Here is a 24381-nt window from a genome sequence, read left to right as displayed (position 1 = left end):
TAATCCCCCTCAAAATACTCCCCCTCACTTCAAACACATTTATCCCGTTGTTCTTACTACTTTCTGAAGTAGTTCTAGAAGTCCTCTTTTGTGAGTGAGTGTCTTTAGTTGCGCTGTCGTGGCTGCCTCGATGTCCTGAATCATTTTGACTTTGGTGAAGAGCCAGAAGTCACACTGTGCCATATCCAATGAATAAGGTGGATGAAGACACACTGTAATGTTGTTATTTGACAGAAATTGCCGTACCAGAAGCGATGTGTGACACGGAGCGTTATCATGATGGAGGAGGATTTACGGCACACTTTAAAACACACCTTCTCTCAACCATAGCTCACACCCAACTGACTGCACCAAACAAGTTGAAACTTGTCACACACTGGTACTAAGGTTCGATGCGCTGCTTCCCGTATTGAAGATCCCTGCCTTTCTGTTGGATGGCACTCGGCAGCAGCATTCACTATATTTTGTGATGACAATGGAAAGGCTCCATGTCACACATCGCTTCTGGTACGGCAATTTCTGTCAAATAAAAACATCACAGTGTGTCCTCGTCCACCTTATTCACCTGATTTGGCACCGTGTGACTTCTGGCTCTTCCCCAAAGTCAAAATGACCATGAAAGGTAAACATTTTGAATCAATTCAGGACAATGAGGCAGCCACGGCAGCGCAACTAACGACATTAAAGAGGACTTCCAGAACTGCTTCAGAAAGTGGCAAGAATGATGATATAAGTGTGTTCAAAGCGAGGGAGAATATCTTGAGAGGGATTAATGGCCATGTGTCTTTTACTGTAACAATTTTTTTATTTTATTTAAACATGCACCGTAGTTTTTGATCATACCTCTTTCATGCTGAGCAGTGTGTAGTGAGTAAAGAAATGCAATTAAAAAGAACAAAAATATTCACATATTGAACAAAGAACTGGAAAGCACAGAATAAAAGATTATCAATATAAGTTTGTGTAATGAGAGAGGTGGGGAGCAAGATGAGGAAGATACTCTTTCTACCGAAACCTTGGAGTGGTCCTGCCAGGTTCCCATTTATCACATGAGGTGCTGTGTGAGAAAGTGCTGATAAACTAACGTGTAGTGCACAGGTTGGTCATCGCTGTCATCCTGTTCTAAACCTTGGTGTTTGTTTCATTTCCCTTGTGCTATAGAGAAGTTCCAAAGCCTACCTGTGGAGACTGTGGACGTCTTATGCATAGAATTCTTGGAGGGAGTAATATTTGCTCATTCAAAGTTTGTTTTACTTGCAATGAGATCCAACTAGTGAAAGAGTGAATCTTTAAGGTTATCTATTCTCAGTTACTAGAATATCCATTAGGAAATGCCACTATTGGATTATATTGAGTATGAGCTTTCATAAAAGACACTTATTTTTCTATGTTATCATTGCCAAAACAGTGCTTTTACATGAGGCCTTAAAGAACAAGCACACTTTAGCATTTGTTTACATCTTGCCCATTTGCCTAGTAAATAAATTGGAAAACATTGTAATAGATAAATAGGAAAACATTAGATCATGTTATCAGTGATTTGCTCTTAAATGCTGTATTTTTCTGCAATAGTACTTGGTCATGTATTTATCTAAGAACAGTTAGATAAACTGAGAAGTAGCATTCGATACATTTGATGAAAGAGTTCTTAGCTAAATAGGTTTTTTTCCAACCTTCATTCATGTATTGATTTGTTCAGTATTTCTTTCAGAAATGCGAGGTTTGGGTTACTCTTGGGAAGTTGCAAAGGACAAATCTACATTTGTCCATACCAAACAAAAGAGCTGTTCCTGAATACAGAGAAGCAGCTGCTGTTCTAACATTGCTTTTCTGGCTTGAAGGGCTAGCACGATTGCTTTCTATAATACTTCAGACCACTTGACCTTCAGCTGACCTTCAGCTGAGAAGTATAAAACTGGCACTTCTTTAGTCCCCATAGGTGTGATTAGCAAAACACATAGAAGGCAGGGTCAAAGCCCTACCCTACCCCCCCGCCCCAACTTTCCCACATGGAAGTACACCGTCCTTGGAAGCATTGTGACTTGATTGTTGGAGATGGCAAAGATGAATGGCCTTGGCATTGTGCTGTCCTGTCAGCAGAGCCACACCTTTACTGTACCCACATTTATTCATCCACGTGCTTTTTATGTTAGAACTGGGAGCCTGGTCCTGGGGTAAGAGCCTAAGTCATTAGAGTAAAAACAACTGTAGCTCCCCACATAACTGATCATTAAGTTACGGTGAGTTCATTTTTGTGAGAAGTGCATGGTTTCTAAAAAACCCTATAGGGGGTGTATAATTACAAAAATGCTATTATAACAATTTGAGAATATGCGATAACAGATTTACTTATTTGTCTCTTTTGCTTTAGAGAAAATGAAAGGAATCTGTTTTGGGGGATTGTCATTCAAGAGTCCCTGCTTGTTACAAATCAGGCAAAGTGTAGCCCCATCATCTCTGTCTCCTGGGTAGGAATGCCATGAACTTCAAGCAGACTAGAAGCCACTAGCAGAGCTGGAACGGGGGCTTGGCACAGACTTTCTAGTCAGGAGGGTTGGGGAGCGCCATGTGGGTACTAGGGATCCTGGGCTAGCTGGGCTCCTTCATGCAGCGCCTCTGGGAACCTGTGTGATGCAGACACTCACCGTGCATCTCTAGGGCAAGATGTGGTTGGCAGCGTTTCCCAGATACGTTTGCCCATGGAATCCTTCTTCCCCCTACCACACACTTTTTTTTTCAATGCTCGTTTCATAAGATGAAATACAGATAAATCATGGGCTTGGAGTTAAAAAAGATTCAGATTAGAATTCCAACTTCACGACTCCCTCTCTACTTTCTGATCTTGAGCCAGGAACTTTGCCCCTCTGATTCTCACTTTCTTCAGAGGTGAGAAACCTATTATGAGGATTAAATGCAATTAAGCAAGAAAAGCAACACTTTAAACAATGCCTGGCACACAGAAGACGCTCATTAAGTGGCTGCCATTGCTGTCGCCATGGCATGCTGATGAGGACAGACCTTTTCCCTGAGTGCCAGAAGTGGGATTTCAGCTGCCTGTTTTCTGTTCACCTGCATACACCACAGAGACCTCAGCGTCAGCCTGCACGTCTGGACATTATGTGTCCCTCCTCTGTGTCATCTCTGGGTAACCCTACCACATCTGATCAGCATCTGAATCCAGTCAGCTCTGTCTCCTAAATACATCCCATCCATTCACCTCTCTTCAGTCCCCAAGCTGCATCGTAGCTTGCCGCAGCTATGCAGTTGTCTTTGGAGGGTTTTCTCTGTTAACGGCTGCCTTGCGCACTGCAGCCCGAGTAATCCTGCTAAAGACTTACGAGTCAACATTGCCTCTCACGGCTGTTCAGGGCCTCTCGAAGGCCCATAATGCGGTTTTCCGGACTTGCTAATAATCCTAACAACCAACTGAAACCTTTTTAAAAATACAGATTCTTGGACTTCCTCCAACATCCTCTCGAGGTTCTGATCCAGAAGATCTGGGATGGGGCCCAGGAATCTGCAGTTTTAATAAGCTGCTGGCACTCCTGATGATAGCCGAGTTTAGAGAAGCATACACCTAAGTCCACACGGTGGGTTTGTCCGCTGTGAGTTGCAGGGCCCCTTTGACCACTCCGCAGGTCTCCAGTTGCCCTCTTAACCTGTGCTCTGAGCTTCCCCACCGACAAGCTGCCTCTTACTTTAGAGAGTGCATTTGGGGCACTCTCCTCCTGAATCCCCTTCTCTTCATTTCTGACTACCCCTTCCCAAATGCCAGAAGCCTCACAATACTGCAGGAATCTGTTCCAATATCTCCTTTAGACAGCCTACCCTCGTCCCAGTAGAGCTTGTCAGCCCCTTTCTGTGCAATTATAGCATTTTCACGTTGTGCTACAGTTTTTGGTTTATGTGTATCTCTCTCCCAATAAACAGAACCTTGAGGATAGGGACCGTTTCATTTCTATATTTCCAGCATCTAGCTCAGTTTCTGGAACATATTAGGAGTTCATGAATGCTTGTTGAAAGAATAAAAAGGAAGGAAGGGGGTTGGAAAGAACCTCTGAATTGTACTAGTGGTTATAGAAGCGTTTTTTGGAGCCCTGAAGTCTCTCAGGGTTGGTGGTTAGGAGAGAGGCCAGGTAGGGAGGATTCCTACCCCTGCCCTCCCCCTACCTCTGATTCAACTAAAGTGGCCCTGTTTTCTTTGTTTTTTTTTTGTTTTGTTTTGTTTTGTTTTTAAGGAGGGTGCAGCTCACAGTGTCCTGTGCGGGGATTGAACCACTAACCTTAGTGTTACTAGCACCATGCTCTAACCAACTGAGCTAACTGGCCACCCCTAAAGTACCTCTGCTTTTAAATTTTTCATATGTTGGTGAACAGTGTAAAGTTTTTTTGAAAAGAAGAGCAAAGCTGATACTAAAAATAAACTTGAAAACCACAGCACTGATTTGCCTTTATGAAACCCCTTTATGCATTTCTGCTCTTCCTGCTTTAGAATGAAGTGGGAAAACTTGAAGAACTTGAGAAATAAAGCCAAGTGATCTAAATTGGAAAATGAATCTATGAGGAAATATTAGTGATTTCCTAATCTGTTGGGTAGTATGACCATGGGGCTACTTGCCTGTTTTTAAGCATCTGGAAGCTTATCATGAGAGAGATAACTAAGTAGTTGGCATTCATCTCCACAGACGACCAAATGAGAAACATGAGGTTAAACTGAAACAGTTGAGAGAATTCCTCTAAATTTATTTAAAGAGGATGCGTGTATTTCCCAAACACAGTCTTCAGGAAATGCCCTCCCTAAGGATGAGAGACTGTCTCTGCCTCAGTGCCTGGCACAGGCTGGCACCTCATTGCAGGTCACCTAACTTTTGCTGTAGGGATGCACGAATTACCATCAATGGAGAAGTGATGAAGTATATGAATTAGAACTCTCATAAAAGCAAGTGATCTGAAAATTAAGACACTATTAAACTTGTCACAGATTCAAATTATGGAATTCATTTGTAAGAATTTGCTCAACAATATGAAATGAATGTAACTTCATATATTGTTCATTCATAGCTCAACATAAGGACAACTAAATGTAGAGCAGTTCTCATAAACATTGCTATTGAAGAGTAAGAATTCAACATCATCTCTTTTTTCTCTTGAAAGAGTTAGCATTTTTCTCATCTAGATTATCTAAGAGAAAAACTGACCTGTTGCTGTCATGTACAGCTGTGGATGTTTGTAAAATCTCATGAATCAGTTTTATTCTCTGGGCTACAGGGTTTTTCACACCTTGGGAAATAGTTGCTGTAGCTCTAGTTGGTAAATAGACTCAATCAGCATTTATCGAACTGTTCATACAGACCCTATTGCCTTATGCAAAGCAGGTTGTGGGGTCAAATACCACCTGTGCCATTGGTACTTGAAACATATAACAACATTTTAGACTTCTGAGAAATCCTAGAGGGTAGCAACCTGTCTATGTTTAATAAGTATTTTCCAACACTTCTTTTGCAGAATAGTTGTTGCCAAATCAGGAAACACTGGATAGATACTGGCTTTCAAATATTTGGCCGTTAACAGAAAGCATCATTTATTTATCATACCCATTGAGGGAGCTAGCAAAACAGGAAATAATTATATGTATTGCTAGAGCCCTTTGAAATGGAAAAACAGTTATTTTGAATGTCTCCCCAATTGTGAGGAATGTCAGGTGAAATGAGTGTGGACCCATGAAGCGCAGGTGGGCGCTGTGAGAACTGCCTTAGGGGCCTCCTTTACTACCGAGGAACAAGAGAAGTTCTTAGGTTCTGATAGGGCCAGCAACTCTGTCCCCCCAGAAATTTGCTTTCTCAACCCTTTGTCTTTGAACCAGAGCTTGGTGTAGCCCCTCCAAATAGTCTCCCTATCTGTGGGTGCCTAGTAGCTCCAAATAGCAGCCTGCCTGGTGGATGTCTACCCTTGAGGGAGTCACAGAGAATGGTAGTGTGATGGTGAGAGCAATTGTAATAAATTATCTTGAAAAGATATGCTCATCTAAAATTGTTTTATACTCACATACCAAGTTATCAGCTAATTGGGTGGTTGTTATATGCATGTGGACACATTAGGATAGATCAACTGCTATAAAAAAAAATAGACAGAAAATGTATAATGGCTCAGACAAAACAGGAGTGTATTTATTGCCTGTAGAACAGCACTGGGTGAGTGAATTTGCAGTAAATAGGGTGGTTCTCATCCACACAATCCTTCAGGGACTCAGACTAATGGATAACTCTGCCATGGCCAGTGCGTGACCCCAGGGTTGCCCTGGGGGTCGTCTCCACTCCAAGCATCTGGAATGGGAAGGAGCACCAAGGCACGCCCACGTGTAAGAGGCGTTTAGGGCGAAGCCTGGACGTGGCACACATCACTTCCATCGTCAACATTTTCATGTCTAGAACTCAGTCACAAGGCCGCGTTGGACTGCAAGGGAGGCTGAGAAGTGTGACTGCCCAAGAAGAAACAGAGAGCATGGATCTTAATGAGCAATTGGGAGAGTCCCTCTGCCCCCACATGCTGGATGCTTCTCAGTCCTGGGCCACCAAGTTAGAAGGTTGCTTTGTGCCGACCATCTTTTTGCTCCCTGTTGGCTAATCAGTGTTTCCGCAGAGTATGGTGATGCTGTCCCTCCAGTTTATGGGGACCTCTGTGAGCAAGCTTCCACGTACCACGCAGCAGTTCTTCAGGGAATTTCCGCTTTCTTGCATTCAACATTTATTGAGCACCTAGCTCTTGGAAGTACTAGAAATATAGCAGTGAGCCAAGGTCCTCGTCCTTTGGGAATTTATCCTCTCATGTAAGAGGAAGATAATAAACAAACAAAGAAAGACAGTAATGGCCTTGTGCTCAGTGCTGTAAAGAAGAGAGGCTCCTGGGGAGAGAAGGAGAAGTATTGCTTTTGCTAATATCAGAGTTGGCTTCTCTGGGAAACTGGCATAGGAGCTGAACCATTTTGGCTAAAGGAACGGTATTCCAGGCAGAGGTAACAGCACATGCAAAGGTCCTAAGGCAGTAATGAGCTTGGCTTCTTCAAGAAACTTGTGTCTAAGAGACCAGTGTGTGTGTGGAGAGTAGTAAGCAAGAAAGGCTCCCGTGCGATGGGACTGTGAAGATACGCCAAATGTTCCACACAAGGCCTTGCAGATCTTGGAGATCTGATTTTTATTTTATCTGAGAGCAAGATTAATCCCTGAAAAGGTTGGTTGCTGGTTCTTTGCAACAGCTTTATTAGGTATAACTCACATACCATAGAATTCATCCATTCAAAAGGTGCAATCCAGTGACTTTTAGCATATTGGTGTTGTGCAACCATTACCACAGTCAATTTTAGAACATTTTCATCTCTCCCAAAAGAAATTTCATATCCTTTAGAAGTACCCATTTCCTCCCAAACCCCCAGCCTTAGGCAACCACTAATCTATTTTCTATCTCCATAGATTTGCCTATTCTGGATATTTCATAGAAATGGAATTTTACAAAATGTGGTCTTTTGTGACTGGCTTCTGTCACGCAGCCTAATGTGTGGAGGTTCATCTATATTGTAGCATGTATGAGTACATCATGCCTATTATGGCTAAATAATATTCCATTGTACAGCTGTAGCTACCATGTTTTATTTATCCATTAATTTGTTTTTTATTCTTTTTAAAATCCTTATTATATTTATTGGGGTGACATTGGTTAGTGAAATTATATAGGTTTCAAGTGTACATTTCTATAATACATCACCTATAAATTGCATTGTGTGTTCACCACTCAGAGTTAGTTCTCCTTCCGTCACCATACGCTTGACCCCCTAACCCCCTATTCCCTCTTCTACCACCCTCGCTCTCCCTTACCCTCTGGTAACCACTAAACTGTTGTCTGTGTCTATGAGTTTTTGCTTCTTTTTTTATCTTGCTCATTTGTTGCTTTCAGTTTTATATCCCACATGAGTGAGGTCATATGGTTCTTGACTTTTTCTGTCTGACTTATTTCGCTTAGCGTTATGAAATACGCCATTTGCGACAACATGGATGGATCTTGAGATTATCCATTAATTTGCTGATGGATATTTTGGTTGTTTTCACCTTTTGCCTGTTATCAGTAATGCCGCTATGAACCTTCATGTGACGTTTTTGTGTGGCCATGTAGTTTCATTTCTCTTGTATGTATACTTAGGAGAATTGCTGGATCATATGTTAAACTGTGCTTAACCTTTTGAGAAACTGCCAGACTGTTTTCCAAAGTGGCTACACCATTTTACATTCCCACCAGCAATGTATAATGATTCTATTTTCTCCATCTCCTTGTCTGCACTTATTATCTAACTTTTTTATTAAAACCATTCTAGTAGAAGTAAAGTAGTACCCTCGGTATGGTTTTGATGTGCATTTCCTTAATGACTAATGATGCTGAACTTCTTTTCAGGTCATTATTGACCATTTGTTTATATTCCTTGTAGAAACTTCTGTTCAAGTAATGTGTGTCCTTTATTGTCGAGTTGTACGAGTTCTTTATATAGTCGAGATACAAGTCCCTTATCAGATATATTATTTGCAAATATATTCTCCCATTTCTGTAGATTTTATTTCCCTTTCTTAATGGTGCCCTTTGATGCACAGAAGTTTTGAATTTTGATGAAGTCCAAATCATCTATTTTTTCTTTCATTACTTGTGCTTTTAGTGTCCTAAGAAACCACTGCATAGTCCAAGGTCATGAAGATTTATACTAATATTTTCTTCTGAGAGTTTTATACTTTTTGCTCATAGATTTACATCTTTACAGTTTCTGACTATTATGAATAAAGCTTCTATAAACTTTCACATACAGGTCTTTGTTTTCATTTCTCTTGAGTAAATGCCTAAGAGTAGAATTGTTGGGTCATATAGTTCAGTGTATGTTTAACTGTATAAGAAACTGTCAGGCTATTTTCCAAAGTGGCTCTACTGTTTTGTATTCCCCTTAGCAGTTCATGAGACTTCTAATTGCTCTCATTCACACCAACCATTGGTATATTTAATCTTTAATTTCAGCCATTTTAGTAGGTGTATAGTGGTATCTCACGGTGCTTTTAATTTGCATTTCTCTAATGACTAATGGTGTTTTCTTGAGCTTATTTGCCTTCCTTGTGTATTCCTTGATGAAGGGTCTGTTTAGATCTTTTGTCTGTTTTTTTTAACTAATTACTAAGTTCAGAAAGATCTTCATATGCTCATCTCAATTCAGTCCTTTCTTACATGAGTGTGAATATTTTCTTTCAGTCTATACTTGACTTTCATTTTATTAGAGGTGTCTTTCAAAGAGAAAATGGTTTTAATTTTTCTTAAGTCCAGTTTATCATTTTGTTCTGATTCACAATATTTGCTTAACAATTCAAGATCACAAAGATTTTTCTGTTAAATATGGAAATACAAATGTGAACAAGATATACAAAGGTACTTGTCTTTATTTTTCTCTTTCTTCTTACTGTTTTATACTTTTAGCTTTTATGTTTAGGTCTATCATCCAGTCAAGTTAATTTTTTGTAGGCAAGGATCAAGGTTCATTACTTTATATGGGTTGTTCAGCACCATTTGTTGAAACTACTATGCTCCCTCATTGAATTTTGATACCTTTATTGGTGATCAGTTGAGTGTATACATTTGGGTTATCCCATCTGAATCAAAGACCTCAACCCAACATGCCCATTCAACTACAAGTTCATAAATCCCACCTAGTCACAGCCATTCTTTAAAGAGTGGTCCAGACACCATTTCTGTCTCCTCACTTTTTATTCCTCACACTGGCCTCTGGCCTTTTTCTCTATTATTCACTAAATAATATTATTTCACTAATACAGTTCCTGCCAGAATCACCAGGAATGTCTGTTTGACATCCCGTGGGCACTGTTTTGTCCTTGTCTCATGTGGTTCTCAGTAGCCTTGTACCTCCCTGACCCTCCCTCCTCTTTCAGACACTTTCTTCCCTTGACTAATGCAGCTTCCCACCAGCCTCCATGTTTTGCTTCTGTTTTTCTATTTGTCCCTATGTGTCTGCTTTGCTAGTTCTTCTTTTGCCTATTTCTTAAATATCAGTGTGCCTTGGGATTCTGACCAAAGCCCTTTTTTTTCGTGTTCTATGCACATTCCCCCCTTATTCCCATCTAATCCCCTGGCTGAAAAATCTCCAATTATTGTCTGGTCCAAAGCTTCTCTGAGCTTCATTTCTGCTTATTGAACTGCCTCGCAGGACCACACACTCTATAAAAAAAGTTTCTTGTATATACTGTGTTTACATTTCTATTTTCATGTTTAGCTCACAGAACTTAATAACTATTTGTTGACTAAGTGAACAAGTGAATACACAAACAAACTGAGCAACGTGTGCAGTTGATATTATATCTTATCATTCTATAATATTTTAATATTGGCCCTTTTACTGACACCACACATGTGTAGTAAGTACATACATGACTGTAGGCACAAGAGAAGTGAATTACTTTTAGAATCACATACTTTGTCTTTCCCATGGCTCAGTATTTTTGTTATAGTTAGTAGGGAACCTTGGGATGAAGGGATGGGAATGAGATCCAGTAAGGAGATGAGAGAGCCAGAAGACATTCCTCAAGAATGATCTTATATTGTTTGGGGGATAAAATATTTTAATAGCCCTATTAAATTCTGGTTGTATCTTTAATTATAATACATTATTTCTCTGACTTTTCACCCAAAGTTTTGTAAGTCCCTGTAACATTTTTCTCTTAACCATAAAATGATTCTCGAGAGTTATAAGGAAGATGGAAATTGGGTAGTGTAGATTATTTTGGATCTAGTATTATGAATATTTTTATGACCTGAATATTCACATCAAAGAATGTATATGTTTATTATGGGCTTAGAATTATGCCCAGAGCTTTGGGGATATTTGGGGAAAATGTAAGACACAATCTTCCTTGCTGCCCTCAGGGAGCACACAGCTTTAGGGAGATAAGAGCCACAAGCAGCAGTAAACAGCAACACCTATCAGGCAGTTTGTAGTGTTCGTTGCATGTTGCTTGGCAAGAAAAATAGCGCCACCGGACATGTATTTTGGGGCTTGCCTGTCACTGTGAGGGTTTCTCTGTAAATGCCCTTTTTATTTGTTCTGGAGCATGCGGTCCCTTACATTTCTCTGTCTCTCTCTCCTACATTTCAGTGAGCGGTTTCTGGTGAGGCTGAACAAGAATGGCGGGCCAAGGAACCCAGAGAAGATAGAACGAATGTGTGCCCTTTTTACAGTATGTGCAAATTCTCCTTCCCTTCTCTGCTGTTGACTTAGCCAGGGGCCTGCTGGGTGGATATTTTCACCGTAGAAACAAGCACTTATTCTTCTTTCCCCACACACTGGGTGGAATAGGACTTGATTAATGTTTCTATCAAGTTTTAATGAAATATTTAAAGAAAACTGAAATTAGTTTTTAATTGAATTTTTTATTAAAGAAATATAATCAAGTACCTTTTACTGATGTGGATTTTATAAGCTATTTAATATAATAGACACTTAAAATCTGAGAAGAGTCTGTCTTACTATTCTTACCAAGGCCCCTGGGAATTTCTCTCACATATGAATATAGTTTCTCTAAAGGCATCCATCCAATGGACAGGTTTGCGGTTTTTAAGTGAGTGGATATAAAGAGAGATAAACTAAATTGTCCTGCTCTTTCACATACCAAACAGAGGGTCTTTCCCTGCTATGATCTGTGGTTTTGATTTTTTTCTGAAAAACCATGCTGGTGTTCGTGATCTCCGAGATCGTGGACTCATCAGCTCAGAGAAGGCTCGGTGATCTGCTTATTGGAAAGTGCTAACTAAGCCTCATACTACCACATTTCCGTGTGTGTTCTTCAAGTTAATTCTGATTTACTAAGGTTTTTTTTACCCAGTTAAATAATTGCTCAGCTTTATTTGAGTTAATTTCTGTGCTGGAGGAAAAAACAAGACTATAACAATTTTAAACCAGCTTTGACTGTCGTGGATTCTTGAGTCTGCTTCACTGTACTAGATCCATCAAAACCCGCTGAGTGCAGGGAGGCGTGGTGGTCTCAGTGCCACTGACTGCACTGTGTGTGGCACGTGATCGATGGGTGACAGTCAGGCACCTCAGAGCTTACAGTGCACCTCTTAGACACCAATGGGATTTGTGATATGATATGTGACATACTCTGAAAGATAAAATTGAATTTGTCTACCGTACTCTTTTGTTCATTTACTGCAACTTTTTCTTTCAAAACCTCTAACAGCATTCCTGCTGAATCAGAAACCACTTTCACAGGGATAGCTTTTATTGAAAATGCTCCAGATGTACAGAGAGATTTATAAATCTAGCTGAGCTAAAATAATCTTTGAGCTCAGCATTCGAAACTTAGGAGATAATGCGGGAGGAGGGACTAGGAGACACAGAGCCACGAAGATGTTAAGGAAGTTGAGATGGTTTGGTCCGGGGAGAGCAACACTTTCTCTTCAATAGGAAAGAAACAAGGGCAAGAGTCCAAATTGCAGTTGATGGGACTGAGGTTAGCGTATTGGGGGAGAGCTTCTGACGTGAGCGCGCCCGATCACAGCCGTGGTGCTCTGGGGCCGCCTTTCTGAAACAGAACTAGAAAGAGACGAGGCACCCATTTGTCTAGAATGTCTCCATAGCCTTAGGAGGTTTTTCTAGATCCTGGTTCCCTAGTATTATTTGGTTAAAACAGCAAAAGAAATTGCTGACTCCTTGCTCTTTGGCACCGTGGGAACAGAGCTGTGCGTGTGCTATCCTTGAATATGAGGAGTGCAGTCCTTGTCTCTGGAAAAAACAAACTTAATTCTGATGATATTTGAATGTAATTATGGTAAATCAAAATTTTCATTTCACAGCATTTTAGTTATCTACGTGGGCCCAGAGGCCTAAGCTGTAGCTCCAACTTTGTAAATCAGAGGTGCACGAAACACTCACGATGTGTTCCGGTGCTGCTGCAACGGGAAGGCACAGGCTGCTGAAAACACCGCTTCTGTCATTCCTTTTGCAGCACAGCCCTTGATTTCTCTAAAAAGATCCCAAAAGTGATTTGAGGAATTTTTACAAAGCACACGAGATTTTTGAACAAGATTGTCTTAGCCAGGATTTTTGTGTTTTACTTTAAGCTATATGAAGTAGTAATTTTGGCAGAAACTGCTTTCTCATCATCTAACACTTGAGTTCCTCCTGTGGGCTATAGGAGTTTTCCAAGTTGGCATGTGTCCTACCGAGTTTCAGAGTTCAGTGCAGCAGAATGTAGCCACAGCTGTGGTCGATGTGAACCTGTTAGCTTACCTTTGCGTGAGAAAAAAGGGAACTGTACAAACAGCAGTTTTGCAGGGTTACTCAAGCAGACGTCAGAGCCACAGTACAGACAGTCACTTTACCCATGGCACGACCCTGTTCTCTGGAAAGCCTGGTGTTTTCCTGACCTTGTTAGATTTTAGAGCTTCCTATGCGGAAAGAATTTTCTCCAAGGAGGAGGTGTTTCATATTTATGTGAATGTCTAACACAGTAAGGGTTTTGCTGGCTTTCATGAAAAGCAGTGGCTGTGTGTATGAGCATGTGAGAGCACGTCTGTGCGTTTCCTCATTACTAGGTATCCAGTGACTCACATATAGTGCCTGGCAAATACTAAGCCCACAGCAATGATTTGTTGTGTAAATAAATGAATATATGTTTCTTTTTATTATATTTGAGTGACCAACTCGGAGAATGAACTTGTCCTATTTTTCCCTGCACTAGTTGGCATTATATTTTCTATATTTATTTATACTCTTCCACATTTCAAAATAGAATTTTAGGTAGTGACTTCTTGGAATTAAGAATGAAGCTGATTATTAGTATAATAACATCACATATTAAAATATTGCTTCCTTTTCTGCTACACAGTATGAATAGAATGGCTTTGTTTGATATTTGTAAATCCCATTATCTCTACAGAAGAAGGCAGTCCGAGCACAGGGAAGTAAATTAACTTTTCCATATTTCAAATGGTACATTAGTAACTGAGTCTAAGAGCCCTAAGTCACTGCCTTCTCTACTCACAGTGTAGTTGGGAACCAGCTTCTAATTATGTAGGATTGGAGGGTATCGTCCAGTGAGTAAATCTTAATTCAAACTTTTATCACCAGATAAATGGTGGGTGAGTCATCCGTCTTCCCATCTTGTTTCACAGGTCTTGTGAGTATTTTAATATGGATAGCCACACTTGGTACTTAGTTTTGAAGCGTGTAAGTTTAATAACATATTTAATAAGATAACTTTTACATTAAAATTTGACATTGAAATTATGTGGGACTCACAAGTAATCATTTTACTTAATATATTTTCTTGCACTGATTATTATCATCTTATATTCATTGACCTCAAATAAATGCCACAAAGAGTTCTGAGTACCATGTACAACAGGGTCAGAAAGAACCCCTACCCAGTCACCTGGAAAGTACCCCAAATTATAGCTAAGTCTTCTTCCTTTTATTCACTCAGAGCCGAGGGAGCGGTCCCAGGTTCTTGTGTGCAACCCATCTGATTACTGTTTGGCCATCTTTGGTAACTGGCTTGAAGTCTCTAGGTATATTGGGATTGATGATGATAGTGGTCATTTGATAGTTTAGGTTAACATAATCTGAGCTATGCAGAAGGAACCATTTCACTTTGAAATGTGTCAGACATTTCTATATCCTTCAGTAATAGGCTTGCTTCAATCCCAAAAAGCCCATAAAAAAGGTAATCTGTTTTTCAATTTCTATTTGTTATTTAGTAGCCATCTTGATATGTGTCAAAATGCAGTGCTATTTCGAGGATATAGTTTTAAATTCCATTTCTAAATTAAAGGAATTAATGAAATGAAGTTTGAAATACCCTTTTTAATATCAAAAGACGACTTTCATGTAAAAATGTATCTTTGTGATTCCAGAGATATCAATTTATGTTAAATTATTTTGTTACCTATATCATTGTAAGCGTATTTCATTATTCCATCAAGAATTGGGCGAAATATTACAACTATCTGGAATCTAAAAGTTTCAGTTTCACCACTGCACATTACTTGTTAATGTCTCCTTTGTGGTCGTATGTTCAGGACCACACTACAGGGCAGAGCTGGGAATGGGTGAGGCAAGCAAAGCAGAGGATTCTGAGAGTGAGACCTCCTTAAATTTTGCACCGTAGGTGCCTTGCTTGCCTCCTCCTAGTCCTAACTGTGCAACAGGGTATAAAAATAAAGCAGACATGGGGATGCTGGACCTCAAAGCTCATTCAGAGTGGCTAGGACTCGTTGTCCCTTTTCCTGCTTTATTGAAGAGACAAGCATCTGGGACCAATCAAAAGATGAAAGGTTGGAAAGGAATGGAACTAAAGGACCTTTTCCTAGAAGCAAAAGAGAAATCATGGGAGCCTGTCCCATTAAGGACAGAGGTTACTCCATCCATCATCATTAATTCACAGTAATAGCTCGGAGTGAGCAGTGAGTTGATTGATGACCTGGTGAAGTGCCTGAAACAGAATATATATTGAAGTTTTATTACATCAAGTACAGTGTGTTAAATAAAGTATAAATACATACTCATGAACAAACATTTTACCTCAAAATGTGTTCTAAACATAAATAATGTATAAAATTATTTTCATAACTCTGGTTTTAAAAGTTTCTGATTCTGGATCAGATTTGTTTACTTAAGGAAACCCCTAAAATTTTCCAGATAAAATTATTTTCAGCTTTATACTGAAGTACAAATGATATGTATCTAAATTTAGAAAGGGAAATCAAATTACTGAAGTTTCACTAAGACCAAGTTAATCTCTTTTCAAGGGAATATATCTAGTGTGTAATAATCACTGTGGACAGTGGAATAAAAGTAAAATTAGTAAAGAATAAACTTCTAAAATTTCAGTCATTAATGAGTTCTTTGATGTTTTCCCATTTTTTTCCCTTCATTGAACATTTCTTTTGTTACAAAATGTTTTCATGTGTTGTTAGATCCATAAACATGGATAAGGCAATAGCATGAAGATTTCTAATATGAGAACTCTCGCAGGTTTTTGTTAGGTGTTCTGAATAAAAGCTGGAAAAGTATTATCAATAAAATAAACTTCCAAAGGCATATAAGATATCCAGACTTTTACTGCAGGAATCTTATAAACACTAAACAGCTGTGTACTTGAGTCCCCCTCCCCCACCTTTAACATATGCTAAAAGTGACAAAAGCAAACCGTTATGAGGTTCAAGTTAAAATTTTTATTATTTTGTCTGTACTCATTGTCTTAATTAACTTATTTTTTTTCTCTTTTCTTAGGATCTGAGCAGCAAAGATATGAAGAGAGATTTGTATATCGTTGCCCATGTGATACGAATAGGTACTGTCCACCTTATCCATTCACGTGACTAAGACCAGCCCAACTTGGGATAAGTATCTACTTTGTATGAGCTTTGTCCTCCCCAGCTCTTACCTGTTATGTCAGGTCCCAGGATCAGAGTGCAACTTGTGTTGGAGCTTTACTGTAAGCTCAGCTGAATTTCACATAATATATTTTTTTACTCAAAATCTTCTGCTCCCTATTTGGTTTTGGACCCAAACTCCTTATTTCAAGTGGTCACCTTTTTGGCCTTCTCTTCATCACGGTGCCCGGTCTCTGTGCCAGCCCTCTGCCACAGAGATCAGAAGCAGGTGGCCATGGTTACCAGCTTAACAAGTGGTGAATGGCCTTTGCTGTGTTTTGTATCCGAAAGTATATACGTATCTGTGCTATTTTCCACAAAATTAGAGTTACTGTTTTTACTGCAGTAGATGGATGGCATCTCACTTCTACCTCACCCAAGATGAAAAAAAGTGATTTTTGCTAGTGTTCAGTCGTGGGTTTGCCTAGCTGTATTTCAAGTTTATGACATAATTTGGGGGGCTATGACTAACCAAGTCTTCCTTCATAGGTTTGAGTTCTGGCAAATCTTATACATTTGGCAAAGAATATGTTTTAATCCTTTGCCAACAAAACTATTTTGCTATACTTTTGTTGTTTGTTTTTCGTTACCTAATAAAGCATTTGTTGAGGTTCCAGTATGGCATTTGGAAGTCCTCTTGCCACGGTAGGCACAGCCTTGGTAGGCAGGAAAAGCCAGGCCCCACCACTTTCTGAAGTGCTCATGCTCCCATAGTGATTTAGGAGCCGCTTTGGCAGCAGAATTTGGTTGGAAGAACATGTTGTCCTCTTTATTTGTGTGCACATAGTTTTTACCTGGCAGCTAAAACACTACACTTTGTATCCTTCATCTGTCTATGAAATTTAAATCTATTAGCATACTGGTTTTTCTAAGAAATTCATGGAATTCCTGTTTTATTCTCATCTGATTAATAAATGGGCCTTGTGTTGAAGTAGGTAATAAGGATGATTGATGGAATGTGATGCAAGGGAAGAGTCCTGGCCAAAGGCCTATTTGGCATTCGTCCACATAAATATCCTTACATCCTTGGATGGCTCTGTTCAGTCCTAAATTAGTCTTCCAATTTGGAGCATCTCTAAGGTGCCTGTATCTGGCATCCTTGGATGACGATCAGGGATGCTGGAGAGGAGTGTGGCGGTCTCAGTCTGACTTGATGTTTCCTGCTGTGCCCTAGGCCGGATGCTTCTGAATGACTCAAAGAAAGGCCCTGCCCACCTGCACTACCGGCGACCATATGGCTGTGCAGTCCTAAGCATCCTGGATGTCCTACAGTCGCTCACAGAACTAAAAGAAGAAAAGGATTTTGTTCTTAAGGTTTATACGTGAGTATGGACATCAGAAATATTACTGATTTGCAACATGAGACATTGCAGCACTGTCCTCACGAGCAGCAGTGTCAAGCTTTATGGGACATAGAATCATCAGGATATGTAGGGTAGGGAGGTTTTTTTTTTAAATGCAGAGATTTTGATCTAAATTTTGGGATGGAGCTCAGGCAGCTGTATTTCTAATAAGCTTCCCAGCTGATTCTGAAGTAGCTGAATTTGAAGTCTTCTATCCTAAAGTAAAAGTCTGGTAGTACACATTTCCTCATCTGTCCAGGATTAATCAACCTTAGGATTTATTTACAGAAAAGCTAATAATGTAATTTCTCATGTGTGTTGGATGTAAGCGTCGTCTGTCTAATGCTTGCCCAGCAGCTGTTGCAGTGAGCTGGCTATTGATGCTGGTCACTTCAAAGAACAATCCTGAGCCGGGTAGCCCTGTCCTTGAAGAAAAGCCAGTATTTCTGAGGAGCTGAGGTTTTGCTTTCACTTCTGCCACCGTAGATCCATAAGTCACATCCAACCGGGCATGCATTGTTTGTAGTGTTCATCAGCCAAGGGACCTGCCTTCCAGAAGCAGTGCGTCTCCTCCTGACGCTTGTTAAACAATAGAAAAAAGAAACGAAAAAAGGAAAAAAAACACAGAATCCAGACATATTGTCTGTCTTTATTTCTAGAGACTTAAGCATGAATAGTGGTGCTGAAAACATGATCATGGTGAGTTTAGTGAGTCTTTAAAGCAAGTGTATTTCTAACTGTGAGAATATCTTTAAAAATCTGTCCTCTTTTGGTTTTAAACCAATGTTGTTTTTCCAAATTAAATCTAGTACTGTCAATCAGCATGTTACTATATCTTCACCATAGTATCGCATGGATATATTTCTGTATGATCTGTTCTGTCTGATTGAGGCATGAAGTGAACTTAATTCACAGTTACACTTAATTTGGGCCTTTATGTAATCAACTACATTTTATCGATTTAAAATTAAGAGCCCACATCTCCTTATTACCTATTTTGCCTTAAGCTCTGTTTGTAGTTACATACTTGACGGCATGAGGATCTTCCTTTGGAATAGTAACTTACACAAAAATTTGGGCGGGTTTTCTTGTCCTCTTATGTATCAGTCACAAACTTTCTTCATATACCAAAATCTCTTCATTGATGGGTGGTGGGACCTGCTTCTTGATACACCTTCCTCATTTTGAAAAGAGTAAACAGAAATCCAAAATCCTCATCCTCATCCTCATCCTCACTCTGTCCTTTCCAAGGGCAAAGGTTTATACATACACTTGAGAACTGCAGCTCTTTGCGTGTATCAGCTGTTCCTTGCTTCAATGCAGTTCTCAGTGTGGATAGCGGCCTGCACAGCAACCGTCTTGAAATCTTGCTGTCAGGCTTAATTGGCCTAATTGCTTCTAAAATAACAGCTTTCAGTACTAACGTGTCACTTTGCAAGAAGTGGGATTCACGTGTAGCTTTTTCTTGGCTTCTTCCTATGAGCTGTCTATGTCAGTTCTAAAAAGCCAAAGTACAATGTTTTTATAGAGAAGATAGTTTAAAGTAAATTTTTGAAGGACTGATTGAGTTAAAACGTAGGATAATTTTTCCACTTGAAAATTATCAGATTTTCAATTATGTTTGTGATATTGAGTTTGTGTGCAGTATGGAATTTCTCTAGGATTCGTGTTTTAAATCCACATCAGCACAGTGAATCTAGCCCTCTGGAGAAGCAATATTTTCCATTGCGTTTTAGAGGACCTGTCTGTTAGATTGAATTGGAAGCTTAAAGGGTTTACGAGATTCTACTGATAGTGCTTTCGCCTTTGCAAGGCCAGGATTTTGCAAGGATAAAAACCTCTTGTGTAGTTTTAATCAAGGAATTGACAAAATATCTCATTAGTTGTTGACATTCTCATCATTTCTTTCATTATTTAGGATATGCTTCAAACAGATAAGATTCAAGCTTCTATATGTTTCTTGCCATGGCCACTGCACTGGCTTTATAGATGTTATTTAATATCACGTGTGTATGGAAAGGCATCACACATCCTTTTAAGAAAATTTCAGCAAGAAGCTGAGGCATGAAAACTAAGCCGCTTCCTAATCAGCCTTAAAAATCACAAATAAATAACCAGTATGTGTAGTTCAGTCTGATATAGATGTCATGTCCTTCCTCTTGGCCAAAGGGACAAGGGTCACAAGCAGGTACAGGGCTTGTTGAACCTGGCGCCTAGGACGTAAAAGGAGAGGAGTGCCAAGGAGCTAGAGCCAGCGTTGGGGCGGCGTAGAGGGGCAGCCACAAGTCATGCACGTGACCAAATACAAGATGCCTCTGAATATGCGGCGACCACTCTCAGCTTCACAATGGGAAAGTCCAAAGAAACATTTTTAGGCCAACCCTAATGAAGTAAATAAATAACTACTTTGAATATTAAATTTATCATTTTAGTCATAGTTTAAATCATATTATATAAAATGTGTATTACACATTATGTACTTAAGCACATATTATATAACATTGAGAAGTATTGCTTTTTCCCCACTCTCACATGTTATAGGAAGATTTTATTCAAATTCTTCATATACGATCATGCCATCGAGTCTTTATCATCACTAGAGCCACTTTCTGAGTCATCTGACAGTTTTCCAAGGCACATTATTTTCACTTCCATCTTTGAATCCTTGATGCTCTCACTGGAAATTCATCTTGAGGTCCAATTACGTTTTTACTGCATACTTGTTACTTGGATACTTGATGTTTCTGTATTTTCATTTGTCCCATAAGCCCATATATGTGACCTTAATGATACAGCTACATCGCTGCTTTTAAGGTGAGTTTTATAACAATATCCAACACTTCAGTTTGGAAGTCACAGGCAAGGATAATTACTAAATCTGTGTAGTTTTGCTCTTTACAAAAATTTTAACCAACCTGTCAGATAAACTCTACAAGCATCTACAACTTGCATTTATTGAGGTCATTTCAGGCTCATGTAACTTACCAAAATAGTCCTGTGATATTCAAAATAAAAGGATTCAGAGAAAGCCCCATAGCATAAAAGGCTTTGTGAGGATGGAAATATAAGGTGGCAACCTCTTCTATAAATGGTGGCTGGAAGGGCACCTCTCCTTATATTTGGGATAGGCATGGACATTTCCTTAGAGCACTTGTCTTTGGGGTCTTTGTTTCGTAGCCACCTTATCCATGAAACTGCCTTAAGTTTAGAGTCTTGTTTAGGAGCTGTTGTTCTTAAATGGAAGCTCACTCTTAAATGGGTAGAGGGCCATTGGGACATCCTCATTTTGGTACAGAGAAAAGAATGCTCAAATCTTTATATATAATAACTTTAAATGAAAATATTGTTTCTCGCTTGCAGGTCAGGTGAGGAAGTAGCTCATATTTCCCTCTCCTAGCCTAGGATTTCCCAATTTTCCATGGACCATCACCCACCCAGGCCCATTATCTGAGGTGTCTGTTATCAGTTTTTCAGACGTGTTGTTTGAGCATCTGCACCAAGTGTCTGCTCAGGCCACACAGGAGGACTCAAACCCAGCAGGTCTGTGTGCATGGGACGGCTCTATTTTGACTTCCAGTGCCCACAATCTCTAGCCTCAAGGCCTGATTGGATTTGTGTGTGTGTTAGTGCTGCCACAAAACAGAACTCATTAAGTTATGAGCCAGTGTCAAGAGAGTCAGCTCAGGATGACTCCTATTCATGCAGAGGTGAGTTCTCATGACAGGAGTCTCCACCGCGGATCTAAATGTGGGCACACGAGTTCCCAGGTATTCTCTGCCCCAGGATTGGAACACACCTGCATTCTCATCCTTCAGTTTCTGTTCTGCTGCTCCTCCAGGAAGAGTGACGTGAAAGATTGGTGGCTCACGGAGTGAAACACTGCCGTCACATGCCAACCTTGTTAGCTGACTTAAAAGGATGCCAGGAGTATGTATGATCCCAGCTTGTTTTTTTTTTTGATAGATAAACGTTTATCTATTAGATAGATAGATGAGATGTTAAGGAGATAAAAGCTATGAGATTTGGAAACATCACCTTAATTTCCTGAACTTCAGCTTTCTTATCTACAAAATAGAAAAAAAAAGGAATTAGGTAATCTAAGAGGGAGAAAAGAAAGAATCCGTATGAACTAGTAAATCAATAGGATAGAGGTGGGAAAGGGCATGTGAAGACTAGTAGTTCAGGAAATGAGGTACACCCAAATAGTGGGCATACTGCATGCCAGCTAAAAGGAGTTTCCTGCAGGTTTTTTTGCTAGTGAATCTTGGTTATTGTCAAGTTTCACTTTTACATCTAAACTCCAAATCCTGTGTAATTCCATCTGTAATTATTCCATGGTGGTCACATAAAACGTATCTGTTTTAAAAGTAATGCCAGTGTACTTAGTGCCCTGTGCTCTTTCAGACCCTTCTAGATACATAATCACATTGAAACTTTGGTCCAACTCTGTGCACTGAGTGGGGCTTCACATCTTACAGTGGAAGAGATGGTCAGTGCCACAGTTATGTAAGTGACTCAGCGGATGAATGGCATTTCTTGGAAGAACAGGAAAATGGTAGTGATCATATTTTGATTTAAAAATAATCTTTCATTTAACCTGTAATGATTCAAAACAGCAACAATAAAAATGGTAGGGATAGAAGTCATATCACAGACTTTATAGAACATGCTATTTTAAAGTGTTAATTCTTTATGGTCAACATTTAGTTTTTATTGCTGTTGGGTTATCATACTTCTTATTAACCAATAATAAAGGCAAAAATTAGGTTAAAAACTGCATTAACATTCCCATTTGTAAAAATTTGGACATTTCTAACCTAAAGAAACCCTCGTAGAAATAAACGCAGGAGGTATAATCTTCATCCATCACAGAGTTGCAGGTAAGAACAGACCATTCAATACAAACGCTGCTGTAAAAGAGCATTAAAAAAAATCAGGCAAGAGCAAAGGACAGAGGAAAGCCCATCCTATCAGTTATAACAAATATAATTGAGATGAAAATTCTTTTCGGTAAGAATTTCTTAAAACAGAGTAAAAAAACCCCAAATCCATCTACATGGTATTAGTAAGAGACTCACAACGGTAATAAGAGACAGAAAAAGATTAAAAGTAAACAGGCTAAGTATAATAATCAAATACAAACAAAATGAAATGAAATGTCACAATATTAATGATTAAAAAAAAATTGTTAAGAGGTTTGAAGCAGGTATGCTGTGTCAGGAGTATCAGGGATTGATAGAGGAGAACACACACGCTGTAAGGGTAAATGTAATTTCCTGTTTCATCCTCTAAGAACACATGGTCTCACAGGAAGCAGAGTGGCCACTCAGGGCAGGCACAGACAGCACGTGACAGGACCACTCACTCCCTCAGCCCAGAATCCCCAGCAGGACCAGCCCTTGATTGGTCTCTGCAGAGTAGAGGGTTATTACTCTGTTACCCATTAAATTCAGGGTTCATACCCCCATTGTGGAGAAAGTTGCTCAACAGTTTGTATACTTCAGTTGAAAGGAACGTGGCCCTCACTCAGCCATAACACATCCTCCTCCTGACCTCGGTAGAGAAAGCAAAGCCAGATGCCTTGTCAGCATCTCTGCCTCCAGCTTGCCAGCATTCCAGAAAGCTGCCTTTTCCCCTCCACAGGGATAGAAAGAGCATTTTATACCAATACATGGTGGGCTTTATAGTGAAGATCCAATTGTCATGACCTTTATTTGACTCAAAATTATTATAGCCAAGTTATTAAGAAATACAAAGAGAAGATAAAAGTACAGTAAAAGCAAGAGATTTTAACATGCCTCTTGACAGATAAGACGAAAATAAATAGGATGAGATAACTATCTAAATCAGGTAAAGAAATCTGACTTAGGAGAGAATCTGAATAAGGTTGATGTGACAGATGATAGCAGTCAGGGTTACTGGGAACTCCCCGTGGGCTGTTACATCTCCTTCTACAGGTGAGGAAACAGCCCAGAGTGGTGAGGTACGTGCCTGAGCCACCTGTTTAAGAGACCATGCTCTTAGCCACTTGCTCTCCTACCTCTGAGTATAGAGAGCATAATTTATTGTCTAAATCAGGACATTGTGATAGTCAAAAGGAGTGCTGTTTATGCCCGAACAGCAGGAGTACCCGAGCTCACCAGGCCCTGTGATCCTCCCAGCTCTACATAAATTGTCCAGTAAACATAATACATCTTTTCTGCTGCCCATGGAACATAGAAATTATTCATAGAAACATTTCCATAAATTCCACAAGACACAAGTCACACTCTCAGATCACACTGCAGTTAGCATATAATGCGTATTAGTCATGAAGGAGGGGCGGGGGGAGCATCCTGGTATCACAAAAGCTGCTTGACAAAGGTCAACCTTCATTCCCAATTATTTAACAATTTCAGCTTAGTCAACGAAGAATAAAATGCTGTTTGTTGCAGTTTGGATATCAGTGGATTGGTGCTGAATGTTAAGCAGGTATAGATAAAAATGAGTGGACAACGTAGACTAGCGTAGATATAAATTTATAGTGTGGATATGGGAGCAGTGCAGATAAACATATCACCTTTATTAGCAA

The 24381-nt window shown here is 39.6% G+C and overlaps 1 protein-coding gene across 10 annotated transcripts in view; it reads left to right on the top strand.

Moving 5' to 3' along the window:
- The window catches only part of DOCK3 (dedicator of cytokinesis 3), a 294157-nt gene that overhangs the window by 162270 nt on the left and 107506 nt on the right, over positions 1-24381 (top strand). For all 10 annotated transcript variants that reach the window (XM_074312252.2, XM_074312255.2, XM_074312249.2 and 7 more), the window contains 3 exons: positions 11186-11267; positions 16325-16385; positions 17642-17789. In XM_074312252.2, coding sequence (XP_074168353.1) covers positions 11186-11267; positions 16325-16385; positions 17642-17789 — 291 coding nt within the window. The remainder of the gene's footprint in view (positions 1-11185; positions 11268-16324; positions 16386-17641; positions 17790-24381) is intronic.

This window comes from Rhinolophus sinicus, chromosome 5, assembly GCF_057876585.1.
Source record: "Rhinolophus sinicus isolate RSI-liver-muscle chromosome 5, RSI-T2T, whole genome shotgun sequence".
Classification (NCBI taxonomy): Eukaryota; Metazoa; Chordata; class Mammalia; order Chiroptera; family Rhinolophidae; genus Rhinolophus; species Rhinolophus sinicus.
The sequence above is the reverse complement of the archived record's forward strand: the minus strand, read 5'-3'. Positions and strand labels throughout refer to the sequence as shown.